Here is a 14,024-nt window from a genome sequence, read left to right as displayed (position 1 = left end):
GTTCTGAGGAAGTACAATTCAAAATCCTGGTTTAGCTATCATACAATTATCTCTTCTTTTCAAGCCTTTTCAAGCTTTGCCTTTTTTCAGAGAATAACCTTTCCTCCTTTGGCTGCAGTAACTCTGAATAAGAAAGCCTTTTCTAGTGACCTTCTCACTTTAGTGTAACAATCCTGTTATGGTGGAGTGAACAACTTAAGTAATGCTTAATATTTTCTCTTATGATTAATCTTCTACCATTGCAATTTGGAAACTGCACCTTTCTACCTTCTCTCTTGTTCTGTAACCATACTGGCATGTAATCTTATACCCAGTAAGTACTGTTAGACTGGGATCAGCCAGCCTGAAGAAGAATGCTGCCCTTGAAATTATGTCAACTTCTGCTCCCGGTCCTTTCCCTGTTGCTGGGAACAGTTCTTTTGCTAGCTTGTTTTTTTAAAGATTTTTGTTATTTTGCTGTCTTAATAACTATTTTATGTCTGAAGAATATATTCTCTATCCAAGAATGTTACCTCTGTGAGCACAAAAGAACTGATCTTCATACACTGTTCATCTTCTTTCTGATCCCAGAATGATAAGACTAAGATTTCCAGATGGAATTTTGTAATCTGCAGCTCTGGGATGAATTAAGCACTCACAACAGAGGTGTAACTGGATTGTATCACTGTCTTCCTATTATTCTTACAGATCAAAGAAGGACACAAGTAGATACTTATATTCTAAAACATTCAAAACAGATGGCTGGTTTCTTTTTGTAGAGATTTGTGCTTTTCAGCGAAACAATTACAAAAAGGCCATCATTCATTTCTACCAAATGAGATTATTCCAGGTCTGTGTCTTATTTTCTTTTTTGATTTGCAGCTGAATATGATCTTTTACTAGTGGCTTGGTCTTTGTAGCAAGTAGGAATTCTGGACTCAAACATTTTTGTTCCTGGCCAGTTCCGGGAGGGTTGTTGCTTACAGCTTGTGTGATAGTCTGTACTATCTCCCAATTACTCTGCCATTTAGATTTCTTATGGCACTTGTCCACACCCCAGAATGCAATCATGCAAGACCAGAAGCTTCTGCAAACTGTGAATATGCTGTTGGTGACATAAAGGAGAGGGGAGCTGAGGCCTGGCACTCGTAGAGAGGATAGAGACAGAAGAGGAACAGCTGCAGCCAGGCTGAGGGTGTCACTGCCAGCACCTTTTAGTTGTCGCTTAGGAGGAAAGAAACTGAAGGAGTGAGGAAATGAACAATACTAGAGAAAGAATCAAGCCCAAACCTGTTTTCCAACATAATAACTATGAAAATAAGCTCAAGAGAAATACGACTAAAATAAAAACTGATAAGGGCAAGTAGCCAGTCTAGACGCTATATTTTCCTGGCTGGTAAAGTTCATAATTGCTGATGGAGATGTCAAGATTTACAGTTCCAACTCATATTAGGCTTACCACGGGAAGTCCAACTACATCCGATTGTTTAATGCAACATACAGGTAAGAATTACTATATATATCTGTATAAATAGGTGTATTTATTATTATTTTTTTTTGCGTTTGAATGTAGAACAAACACTCTAAGAAGAATTCCTATAGACGGATAAACCAGACGTTTGGTGGCTTCATGTGTCTTTGCTTTGAAAGTCGTGTAGCCGGCAGAGAGGTGGAACAGCAGAGTGAAGACCCAGTGTTAGAGAAGGACGAGACAAAGATTACTGTCACCTGCAGACAGGGAGGTTATAGTTCATCTGAACAGGAAAAGCACTGATTGTGTTCGCTGGTACACTACTTAGGAAGTACCTTCTGTTTTCCATTAGCAATGGAACAGACAGCAGGGAGACGAAAGAATGCAGTCACTGATACGTAAGCATTCCCATGGACACGCTCTCCCAGTGTATGTGCTGTAATGTTCTGCCTTCAAACAACAGCATATTAGCCACTGTTTCCTTTTATCCCTTGTAATAGGAAGAAGCGATAGACAAAATACAGTACAGATAGGAATGCGTGTGCTTTCTTGTTCACTGTTATATTGATAACAAGTGCTAGAAAGATTGACTGGATTAAAAATATAAGCAGGTTGTTCTTATTCTCAAACTTCTGTGTTCTTGTAGAGAAGGACCCAGCATAAAATCTAATGGATTCTGTGAAGTTAAAACTTGCCTAATTACATCTACAGAAGTTTGATCAGGAGGATGATGTTTCAATCCATAGTGTCACGTACAAGCTGCAAACAGTTGTTAAATGATTTTCACTTGCTGTGGGGATACTTTTTTTTCTTGATGATATCCTAATTGTCAATATCATGACTACCCAGTTTCACAGCTTTCTATAATTTAATTTATTATTCAAAATTTTAACCTAATAAGTAACACAATGCACAGGAATGAAATTCTCAAGTGAAGGAGATTTTAATATATTGAAGTGGAAGACTTTAGGTTTTCTGTAGATCTCACCCTACTTTCCCCATCCTGTTTTGCTCCAGAACTAAACTGCTGGGTTTCTGGATTCCCAATAAATCTTAAAGCCAAAGGAAAACTTAGACAACTAAAACTACATTCCAATTTGTATGTTCTGATCTCATCTTGCAGTTAAGCCACAGATTTCTTTGCCTCGGCTAGGAAAGAGGCATATGGGCTGTTACAGAAGAGAGAGATGCAATGTGTGCACGGTGCAACTAGTTATATTTATGGGTGAGGTTTGGGTGAATGCTCTTGCTTTTGAAAGTAAGGGATTGACAAAACAGGTAAAATTCAAGCTGTATGTAGACACCCCCTTCAGCTGTGCCGACGTACCTCATTTCTGAACGTTTGTATTCCCCCATGGTCCAGCTGCAAGATTCTCACAGTCCCCCCAGTGTATTTTAGTTCTGATGTACAGTAGTCCTTGCTATTCCGCACACGGTTCCCCACAAGCTTTTGCTCCACAGCCCATGTAAGCAAAAGTTGCCAGTCTCATGAAAAAGCACTTCTGGATTTGTTATGTATAAAAATATTTTTTAACTACTCGCTCATTTTGAGTGCTTTAGGAATCCTACCAACCCACTGCAATTCTTTGCTTCACCTACATTATGGGGAAAAGATTTTGTTTAAACAGAGGGATCTAATGACAAAACTACTTTCCCTGTTTTGTGTTTTCTCTGTTCTTTTCTTCTGGTCTGGATTTTTCCCAAGGTGAAGAGGGTGAACTCTGGAAACCATTAATCCATGGGATTTGTTCATGGTGTATAAAAATTTCAAAAAGAATTTGCTATATAAAAATGATTTCCTAATTGATTCTGTCAGAAATGAACTGAGTAAGACAGCTCTGTCAAAATAGCCGGAATCTCTTTCAGCTCCTCACGCATGTTGTTTTGTTTTGTTTTATGAGGAGAAAATGATGAAGGTTAGATTTAAATCCATTTTTGTCTTTAAAACAAATCTAAAGAAAACTGAGCCTGTCCCTGAGCTTTTGTCTTGTGGTCTTCTAAAGAAACCAAGTATCTCTCTGCAGCAGTGAACTGAGCTGAACTGAACTGAGGTCAGGCTGTGTCTTTTTGAGAACTTTCTTCTGTTTCCATTTAAAATAATGAAGGGAAGACATCAGTGATAAATTGTTCTGAATTTGGGAAAGCTTTGCACTTTCTGAGCCAAATTCATGCCTCATAAAACTCCATTGCATTCAATGGTTACAAGATGATTGTAGTTGAACCCTTGTGTTTGTTGCCAAACAAACACAAATGGTCTGAGCAAGAAGGCATAATTCAATTTGCCATGCAAATGCTTCCAGACTGTATCATTCAATATCTTAGTTTATTTCCATATCTCCCAATATAAGGTATTTTGCTATATAAGCAAAATTTTCTTGTCTGGTAATATCTATAATAAGACACAGGTACAGGGAGGCATCAGAGGACCCACTATGATCCACTCCATCTTTTGTTAGATTTGTCAGGTCCTCCTTGGAACCATTTCTTTTTAACAAACATATGTATTTACCCAGACTTTGAGCCCTTCTTCTCCTGTGTAATGGTAGTTTGGGCAGTAGGTTTTATTGTGTAGCATAGTTGCATCTGTATGTAACAAAGTTTGAAAATAATTTCCCACGCTCACATGAAAAATGTGATTGTTAGGAGATAAAGGGCTACCTCCGTTTAACTTCTTTTCCAAGGATATTTGTTATGTCCAGTCAGAAGTTTCGAGGGGGTCTTTGGTGACGTTTTGTGGTTTTGGTTGGGGTTTTTTTCAGAATTCCTTATTTTTTTTGCAGGATCTACAAAGAACACTCAAGGTCCATAGACCAGGCTAGCAAGCTAGAGCATTTCTGAAATTAGTTAATTCCTTGGATCTTTCACATTCATTCCGTCTACACTTCTTTGAAACACTTTTGATACAAAAACAGTGAAATTTTGACCTCATGTTATTTACTTTGACCCCGAGATTACTTGTCAAATCTGTTTTATTTTCTTCTTGATATAGCTGTTCTTCCAGGGATTTTTCTCAAATACTTAAAGATTTATGGGTAAGTTGAGAAAAATCTACAGAATTATTTTATTGCAAAATGAAGACCACTTATATGCATTACTCTGCTTTTTAGCATTCTGTAGTGAATTATAGAATCAGAGAATATATACAGGCAGCGTATGTGCAAGTAGGGTGGTCAAGCTAATAGGGGAGTGCCAAGTGTACGTATAGCACTTTGCATGGGTATTGCTGTGCCAAGAAGATGCTGTTTTCTCCTTTTTTTTTGCTTGCTCAGAGGAATCATAGGCAAGTATCTGTAAGAAAATGATTACTGCTGTTGATCCACGATCAACATGCGTGTTGATGCATGGTTCTGATAAGTAAGGCAAGTTGTGTAAGGAGATCACTTTCACAAGATCAACTGATGTAGGTGGAAAAACAGACAAGCTTTTTAGGGGTGCATATACGACTCTCTTCAAAATGGGAGCTGCAGACTTATTGCTAAGTAGCAATTTAGAAGGTATTCTCTGAAATTAACTAAGTGAAGTTAATTACTTGTTTCTGCAAAAGAAAAGTGGTTGCTTCCTTCGGAGAAGAAAGGAATGTTAGCAGGGAGAAAGGTGACCAGGTCATTAGTCCTTCTGCCTGGAGAACCCATAATTTAAAGCTGTTGGTTGTGGTGAATGAGTCCTATTAAACATTGATTAAAACCATACTTTATTCCACAGATGTCTATGGGTAGTCAATGTCGCATTTGTCTCAGATCGACACTGCTGCACTTGTACCAGCCATTCACTGGTTTTCTTTTTCATGTAGCCACCTACGTGTTTTTGCGTATTTACATTAGACACTGCTGAGACAAACTTTTAGACACCACAGTCTCTGTATGGGAGGTGTATTCATCTTTCACAGTAAAAGTGACCAAACATTTAGATAGGTCTCTCCAACCACATTCAGTTACAAACGCCTTTTCTCATCATATATACATATTTAAATGCAAACTCTTATCATAAAAAACTTTTAAATACAGTTACTCATATTTCAGCTGACCATTGTACAGCAATAGCAGGACTACCACTGAAGAAGCAGTATTATTTCATTCTAAAGCATCACGCTCAAAGATTAAAAAAAAAAAAAAATCTGCAAAATCTCTAAAAACCTGAAGACATTGTTTCCAAGTTGAATTTGTTTTGGAATATGTTTCAAAATGTCTTTATCAGTTGGTAGAGGTGGTTTGGGTTTGTAACAGAGATTTGTCAGGCATTTCGTGTTTCTGCTTCAGAGTTGTAGTGATTGCCTTTTTTAGTGAAACACGGTGTCAAACTTAGCTGGCCATTAACAATATTCTGAACTTGAAGGTACACTAAGCAGACTTCATTCCATGCATTGATGAGGATGGCCTAAACCTATCAGGGCAATTAATGAATCAGGGTCGCTTTAGAAGATATTCCCAGGTTTGGTCTGTTTCCCGGTTGTTTTCCTCGAAAGCTCTACAGCTCTGAGCTGATCATGAGAACGCGATGTGGTTTATGAATCCAGCCCTGCTCTGCCTTTCCACTTAGCAAATGCTCTTACACCCTCTTGAGATAAGGCAGTGGCAGCTCTGCTGTGTGGGAAGCACAGTGCCTCTTGCTAAGTGGCTAGTTCAAATTAGATATGGCAGGAACGCAGATATAAGGGCATTTCCTACTTGACTGGCAGGGTTTAATGGATCCCAAGTGAGAGGAATGATTGCTCTGCGAACAGCTTTGGGAGGGCTGCTAGTTAAGAACTTTCACACGCCTCATTTGGCCTGTTTCCAGCTCGAGGTAAGGGGGAAGGGTACGGGAGGAATGTGCTTGGAAAGGGGACTTGTCCCTGAGCAATCAAGTTCGACTGTTGTATGAAAATCTTCCATCGTTACTTGCTAGATAGCTCTGCTTGCTTTCTGCTCACAAAGAACAGCCGGGAAGGTTGGCAAGTCGGATTCCTTTCAGACTGAAATCTGCACATCTGTTGTTATTCAATAGACTGCGGTATCTGAAAAGAATACAAGGCAGCTACTACATTGACTGAGCAGCTAGTTATTAGACACTGACTACTTAATTTTCACATTTTTATAAAACAGTGGTTTTTTAAGATGTGATATTCCATCACTCTACCCTCTGTGGGCAAACCAAATAGTAAGAAAGATAGGAAAGACATCAGTTAAATTAGAAGCATCACTTTTTTTCACCTGCACAGGCAGTATACTTTCTGATCATAATCTAGGTAAACCAAATTATAAGAAATTGGAGTAAATAGCACAAATTCAGCAAACAGCCAAAGCTGGTGGATGTAATTGGCTAAGTACGGTTGTGCTTGGTGATGGAAGTGAAATGTAACAGTGTTGATGGTACTAAAATATCTGTTCTTATTGTCTTGTATACAGGAGAGCAGAGTATTCTGCCCTGATGCAGTTTGCAGGCTTGATATGTTGAACCGTTATTTTTATATGTTTGTTTATATCTGCAAACAGATGTTGTCCCAAGGCTGCACACAGAAGTAGGGTTTTTAATAAAGCACGTGAGCTCACACTCTCTGCAGGTTTCTTGTCTGTCTCCTCTACCACGGCTGCCGTGTCGCTGTGGCTTTTCGTAGCTGCTGCCACCCTGATGTTCTGGTGTAGGCTGCTGAGCGCGGCTACGCTCTGCGGGACAAGGAGCCTGACATTAGTTAGCTGCTTAGCCATGGCTCTCAGATCCTCTCACTCTACAGAAATTAATCCATGTAGAACAGTGTTAGAAGCAAAAGAAGTGAGCCCTGACAGCCTTATTAAAAGGGGTCAAAGCCAGAGTCTTTGTTGAAAGTAGTGCCAGCACCCTGTTCCTGTTGACTCAGAGATTATCTCCCTCCTTATTCATTAGCAGGGTCAGAGGTGTCCTATTGAAAAGATATCCCCGGCCCGCTAACAAACAGCAGGTGCAGCCCCTTCCTGGGAAAAGGAAGACAAGTTGCCAGTGGGAAGACTTTCCAGCTCTCCTAGCTGCTGCGCATCGGGGCCTCTAGCTTCGACACCTCATTTTATGGAGTGGAGGCACCAAGCCCAGTTCCTCCTTGGTTTTTCATCAGCTGCGAGTTTTGTATTACTGCGGTTTTGAATATATGCCCACAAACACCTAGAACAATATGAGGCAGTATTCTTGTGGGAGGTCATAGGGATTCCCGATATGTATTTATGCACTTGAACTCTATATTTTTGTAAAATAAATGAAAAATGGCTCTTCAAATACTTTTTATGGTAACTGGATGGTTCCAGTTTGGATTACATTGAGGAAAAAGGATTAAATTCAGATTGGGTAAAGTATAATGAAATAAAATAGTACTTATTAAAGTCCTTTGATTTTAGTTTTGTAGTCTGTTGTATAGTTTGGCTTGCATAAAAAATGAAAGTCATTGTCTTTTCAAAACTATGGAAAACTAGATCTTAACTATAGAGAAGATTATAGAAAACTATATCTTAACTTTTTGATTAAGATACGTCTCTATACAGTTTCTACAGTAGATATAACTTCATCTTAAAAACAAACATTTTGGCATCATTTGAAACTATTCTCTTTAGAACATGTTTATTGCCTACTTTAATTGCAATGAAATGTTTGTTGGCAAAATGAGTTAAACTCTACATTGCCGTTGTAGTTGTGGACAGACACCTTTTACCAGAAACTAATTCTTAAAGCGGGGAGTTGAAATAGTTGACTGAAGCACTGCTGGATAATCAGTAGAGTTAATGCATTCAATTTAATACTGTTTCATTTTTCACCCATATCATCATTATTTCCTATATTAATCAGACAGCTATCATCACCACATCCCCTTCCCCTAGTGTACTTGGGTTTCTTTCTGCTACAGATGGAAGGTTGCTGGGTTATGGGATAGGAGTACTGGGACGGGAAGGGAGGGTGTTCAGGTTTCTTCCAGTATGATGCTGAACAAGATTGTAATTTAGAGGTTGATCTCTGCCTTCACCACTGCTTGAGTCTCAGGCTGTTCCTCACTGTCTCTGTTCTCTTATTTCAGATAATTCAGCCCCTCTTAGAACTTGATCAGAATCGCAGCAAGTTGAAGTTGTATATCGGACATCTGACAGCCCTCTGCCACGACCGTGACCCCCTGATTCTACGTGGACTCACCCCACCTGCTTCCTACCACCTGGATGATGACCGGGCAGCTTGGGAGAAAGAGCTGCAGAAGATGACCCCGGAGCAGGTGAGTTTGTGGTCTGAAGCTCTGAACAAAGGCCTGGACTGCTGAAGGTAGGTCTTACACGCGTGCCACACCAAAAGGTTGGGAAACCATTCTGTAAGTGGTGAAAACAGGAGCAAAGATCCGCTCTTCAGCTGACAGAAGGAGTCAATAATTTTTTGAATCATTGCCATTTAATATTTATTATGGAATTTCATCTGTTCTTTTACGTGTACTCAAGGCCATGCATCTACACACTCATGGGAAATCAAACTGCAAGGTACTGCTTTTGCCGTGTTTTACCTGTTAACAAATTTTAGTTGCTCTTTATAACTTAATGTAGTCATAGGGATCTTAAATCTTTTTCTAATGACATTAACCACTTATATTTTAACTGGCACATTTTTGTGAGTCACTTTACATAAGCAAATACAATGTCCTTACCTTCTATTACAGTATGTTCTGCCAGTAATTTTTTCTGCTTACCCCTTTACCTGGATACCTAAATCAAGATTTGGACCCAGCGTGCCAGATGCAATACACCCATGCTTACGCACACACAAACACAGTGATTTCAGAAGTCTAACGGTATATTTCCAGGAGTTTTGGCATACAGAACTGAAAGGGTTTAATAACAGCTTGTCTGATGAAGTCTCTAAAGAGACTGTCAATCTAGCTATAATTCAGCTACTGAAATAATCTTCCTTTCTCCCAGCTCTGGTGATGTCTTGCCTTCCTTAATCCCTTCACTGGCAGTTTTTATCTCTTGCTTTCATACTATAATTCATCATTTTCCACAACCCTTTTTTCTCATTCCTTCCTATTTCTCTTTTCAACTTTTTAATTTTATTCCTGTATTACAGAATGCTTTATTTTTTTTAGTTGAACTCATGTAAGGAACTGGTACCAGAAATAAATGTGACTAATTTTGTCTTTTTGACCCCGACTTTAGATTATAAAGCAAATTCTTTCACTAAATTATTCACTTTCATATGTCTATACTGAACTCTATCCAGCGTGCACACAAACTAGGCTAAGGCCTATATACTTAAAAGTGGGTTTGCAGGTCGGTGAACACTATCTTGAGCCTACCCTGAACACTTCAGCTCTGGTTTTCTTCTCTTGTGATGTCTAAGCTCATTTCCTTGCAATTTCAACTTAAGGCTGAATTTTGATAGAAAAATTGGAGAAAGCAGCTCAGCAGCCAAATTACAGGAAGCCAACAGAAGCATGTCTAACAATTCAGAAGGAGGAGCAGTCCTCTGGAGATAAATATGCCTGTAACAGGGCCTAGATGGTGCAGGACAGTTGATCTCTGTCTTTATATCTGTCTTCGTTCATTTGTTTGATTCAACGAGTGCTCTGTGCCTCACTCAGTATCTAGATGGAGGATACATTTGCCTCTACAGCCTGACACATTCCTTTTCCCTGCAGAGCCTGCTAGCCCCTACACAGCCAGAGTCGGCATTTTATTTACCTCTTGGGTTCTGTAACCGCTGATACAGGATTAAAAGTTTTTCAGTATAATGCATGCCATCCTCATGTATTAAAGATGTACGGCTTCTATGTTATAGATGAAAATACGAGGCATACCATTTTGAACCACCTTGTCTGTCAGATTGGGATGAAGCCTTGCGTGGCAAAACCTGTAGCGCATATGGGAGGCATCTCTGAAAACAAAAGTAAAGGCTGGATGTGGGTAAAGTTTTGATAGCCCTGAAATAAATTGACTAGTCTGTTATAGCTGTGATGGTCTTTGAATATAATCAAGATCTGTGGGGATAGGTGATATCTTCTATTTGATCAAGAGTCTGTGGGTAAAGAAAATAGAAAAGGCTTTCTTTGGCAAGTTCTTCTGAATAGACAGTCAGCCTAAAAACATCATCGCTTTGTCCAGTTCTGTGTACGGGTTTAATAAAAGATAATATTTCTCATTGAAACTTTGCTAGTCCATTAGCAACATTTATGGGTTACACAGTAAAGAAAGCATTTAAGTATAAATTGTGAGGAAAAGAATTGTCTAAGTTGTCCTGGAGAAGAGAAAAGATGTGTTTTTCTATCCTCTCCCATTATTGTCTTAATTCTGCATTGCTGTTGCCACAGTTGTTTAAAGTTACTACTCCATTTGTGATTCCCATGAGGAGCTAACATCTGCTAAAATAAAATGTAGCATTCTCTTCTGCTTTCCCATACTCACTTAGATTGTATTTAGCAAGCTTCAGTTGAAAAATACAAACTAATGATATATTTCAATTTGCAAAGCACATTTTTCATTTAAGTCGTGGAGCTTTTCTGCTTCTAACTGCAGAATTTCCTTTGTGTTTAAAGTATTCCCATGGGGGGTGGGAATCGGTTCTCCAGATTCGCAGAAGCCCATCATAGAATACCCATTTTGCATCTTTGGAATTTTAATGAGTTTTGTAAATTACTTCAAATCCAGTGCATTAAATTCACTCCTGTCCCTTCTAATATGCTCTTCTGTCGATAATGCTTCACAAGCCTCAGTGGGAAAAAATTAATCCTCTTGAATGTTAAGAAGTGCTAACATGATTAGGGAGGATACATTTAACTGAACACCAATAATATTTAAGAATGATGCCAATGTATCCACTTCTCACCAATGAGATTATTTCGTTTGTTTTGGATGGTGGGTTTTTTTTATAAATAGTTGACAATTCATTTTCATATTGCTGCTTTTGGAGCTGTGGTTTCCCACTGCAGCAGCTATTATTGGCGAAGGTTGGTGCTGCTGTGTTTCATCACAGCTGATATACCCTGTAGGTCTTTCACACCTGCTGGGGCGGCTCAGGTACAAATAGCCGGAGTTTTCTGTGGCTTCTTCTGGTGGGTAAAACTAGTATATGAAGTAGATGTAAGCTTTTCACCCTTGCAGCACATCCACAGTGACCCACAGTAACTAATGTGCAAGTCATTGTCGGAAAAGCGTCTGGCAGCATCAACACCATGGTTCTAAGGGCAATTTGTTGCTACATAAATAATTTTGTGGACTCTCAAAGTTTGATTGATAATTGGTACCTCTCATGTATAATAGTTTCTTTATGCTACCATTAAGTTCAGCTATGTTCCTTACTGACTTCAATTGATTTTAATCAAATTATGGGGCCAGGATGCTATATCATTCTTTGTTGGCATTTGATCAAAGACATTTTGTAAAGCTGACTTACTGTAGTAGAATTTTGGTCCAATTGTAATGAAGGCCTGAAGCCAGTACTTTATGAGTATACGGTATCTCAAGACCTAATCTAAACTAGTATACTACATTAAGTTGTGGACAATAACGAATCTACAGTAGTTGGAACCGTGTCATTAAGGTACTCATGTGGTAGAAAATATTCCTTTGAGTCAGTTCTGACCCGATGTCCCCAAAGAAGTTAACCAGCGCTGTTTCTGGAACTGTCCTCCTTTGACCTGTTTATGTCCTGCTCAACTTTTCTTATTAAAAAAATTTAAGTTACCAGAAGGAATGAAGAATCTTCCAAGTCTCGACACTGAGAAATAAAAATTCCATTCATTCATTATAAATAATTGCATTATCCTAGCAATTTCTATTAAATACAATATTTTCTTTCACTTTGTCCTAAACATATCATTATGTTAATATTCTTGGACTGTGTAGAACTACTGCTACGTTTCACGTTTCAGATGGTTGTCTTTAAATGAGGGATTTTATTCCTATATGAAAGGAAATGACATTAAGAACATAATGATATGGTCCACATTTTTATTTATAGCTTGGGTTTTGTTTTTCTCTTCTTTTTACAAGAGGAAAGAATGGAGTAGAATGAAAATCATCATTTAAATAGTTGCTAGTGGTGTACTGCGCTGTGGTTGGAAGTAAAAGCAAAAAGAGAAAGTAAAAAGAGACAACCAAAGAGAGCAACCAGGTATTAGTAGTAGGCACCAGTGTTTGTACTGTTAATAGCTTAAGCAGTATTATAAATGCTTCTTATCTCTTCAAATCCAGCTCTAAAACGTGTGGAACCTCATATTATGGAGAGCTTCTTATTTTCAATAGTTCCTACGGTCATTCTGAAAAAAATATTTCTTACAACGCAAGAGGACCTATCTGATTAAAATAATTTTCTTCACCTGAGGAGTAGTAGGAGGAGGTATTTTGCTCCCTGCCATTGCTGCCTCTTTCCAGCCATATCCAACACATCCTGGCTTTGTCTAGGCTGATGGGGGTCCTGCCTATTTCTGCTGCCCCCAGGCACCATTTTTTTCTCACACAATCAACCTGTTCCTCTTTCCCCAGAGGTGTTTTCCGACAGCATTTGTGTTGTGACCTGGGCATCAACAGCAGCCTGCAGGGCCTGGGCAGGTTGTATTTCCATGAGACACTCTCTCAGAAGACACCTGCTATGGCAGCTTGTCTCACCCCCCTGCTAACACGGTGCTGCACCTTATGATTGCTTCGGCTGTGAGTTACAGACAGAGGCGCTTTTGAAAAATCGTTATGGTCGTAGAAGAGCCTTTGTAGTGAAGAAAGGTTGTCTTCCCTCTCCCTGTGTGTCAGCTTCAGCCAAAGCACAGATCATCTAGGGATTCCTACTTACTAATCCTCTCCCATGTCTTTTCTGCTCAGCTGCTCAAAGACAGAGGAAGGAAAAAGGTGATAATATCGCTTCACTGTATCAGCTAAATAGTCATGGCGTGGTTCCAAGGAGCATAATTTACATTGCACATAATTCACATTTCACTCTCAGCAAAGTTGATGTTAAGCTTTTCCTATGAAAAGACAGCAGACCGCGTGTATGTAGCTTTCAGATTCCACTTAAAAACTTGCATATATGCTGGCTGAATTTTTTAAACACACATTTTGATTTGTTATACAAACAATATTGTAAGCGGGATAAACTTTTCTCTAAATTACAAATAGCTATTTTATAAACATCCTGTGTACTTTGTTCAGATTCCGCTTGCATTCTTACTTCTGTATCATCTATGAGAAATTATTCAACTTATTTAGTTTCTGTAAAGAAATTACTCTGCCATGTTTTGCATTTAGTCATTCTAAATTACTCTGTTACTTCAGAGTTTACCCTGTCTTTCTTCTCTGACTGCTCTTCCATTAGCTTGTTATCTTCCCCACCTGATTTATGTCATTTATTTTTAATTTGTAATCTTATGGGAATGCATAATGTGTTTTAAAGTTAAACAGCCCACTTCTGGTCTCTGTTAGAAATTAGAAGTAATAATTGCAACAATTTATATCCTTCTTCATGTCCAAATGTATTTCCTGAGTTTAGTTGAGAAAGTAATGGGTATAGGAACTCTCTAAAATTATATTAAATTAATGTTTTGGATGAGGATGAGAACTTGGGATCAGTGTCATAATTCTTAAATACTGGTTGAAGTCACAAACATTATCATAAG

The 14,024-nt window shown here is 38.7% G+C and overlaps 1 protein-coding gene across 10 annotated transcripts in view; it reads left to right on the top strand.

Annotated features, from left to right (window-relative positions):
• Window positions 1-14,024, top strand: part of ERC1 (ELKS/RAB6-interacting/CAST family member 1) — a 305,118-nt gene that overhangs the window by 279,456 nt on the left and 11,638 nt on the right. For 6 of the 10 annotated variants that reach the window (XM_063318622.1, XM_063318614.1, XM_063318604.1 and 3 more), the window contains one exon: window positions 8,463-8,651. In XM_063318622.1, the coding sequence (XP_063174692.1) occupies window positions 8,463-8,651 (189 nt within the window). Of the gene's footprint in view, window positions 1-8,462; window positions 8,652-14,024 lie in introns of those variants that run through there. The other 4 variants (XM_063318654.1, XM_063318645.1, XM_063318647.1 and 1 more) reach the window with 1 other exon arrangement.

The sequence above is a fragment of the Chroicocephalus ridibundus genome, chromosome 1 (assembly GCF_963924245.1).
Source record: "Chroicocephalus ridibundus chromosome 1, bChrRid1.1, whole genome shotgun sequence".
Classification (NCBI taxonomy): domain Eukaryota; kingdom Metazoa; phylum Chordata; class Aves; order Charadriiformes; family Laridae; genus Chroicocephalus; species Chroicocephalus ridibundus.
The sequence above is the reverse complement of the archived record's forward strand: the minus strand, read 5'-3'. Positions and strand labels throughout refer to the sequence as shown.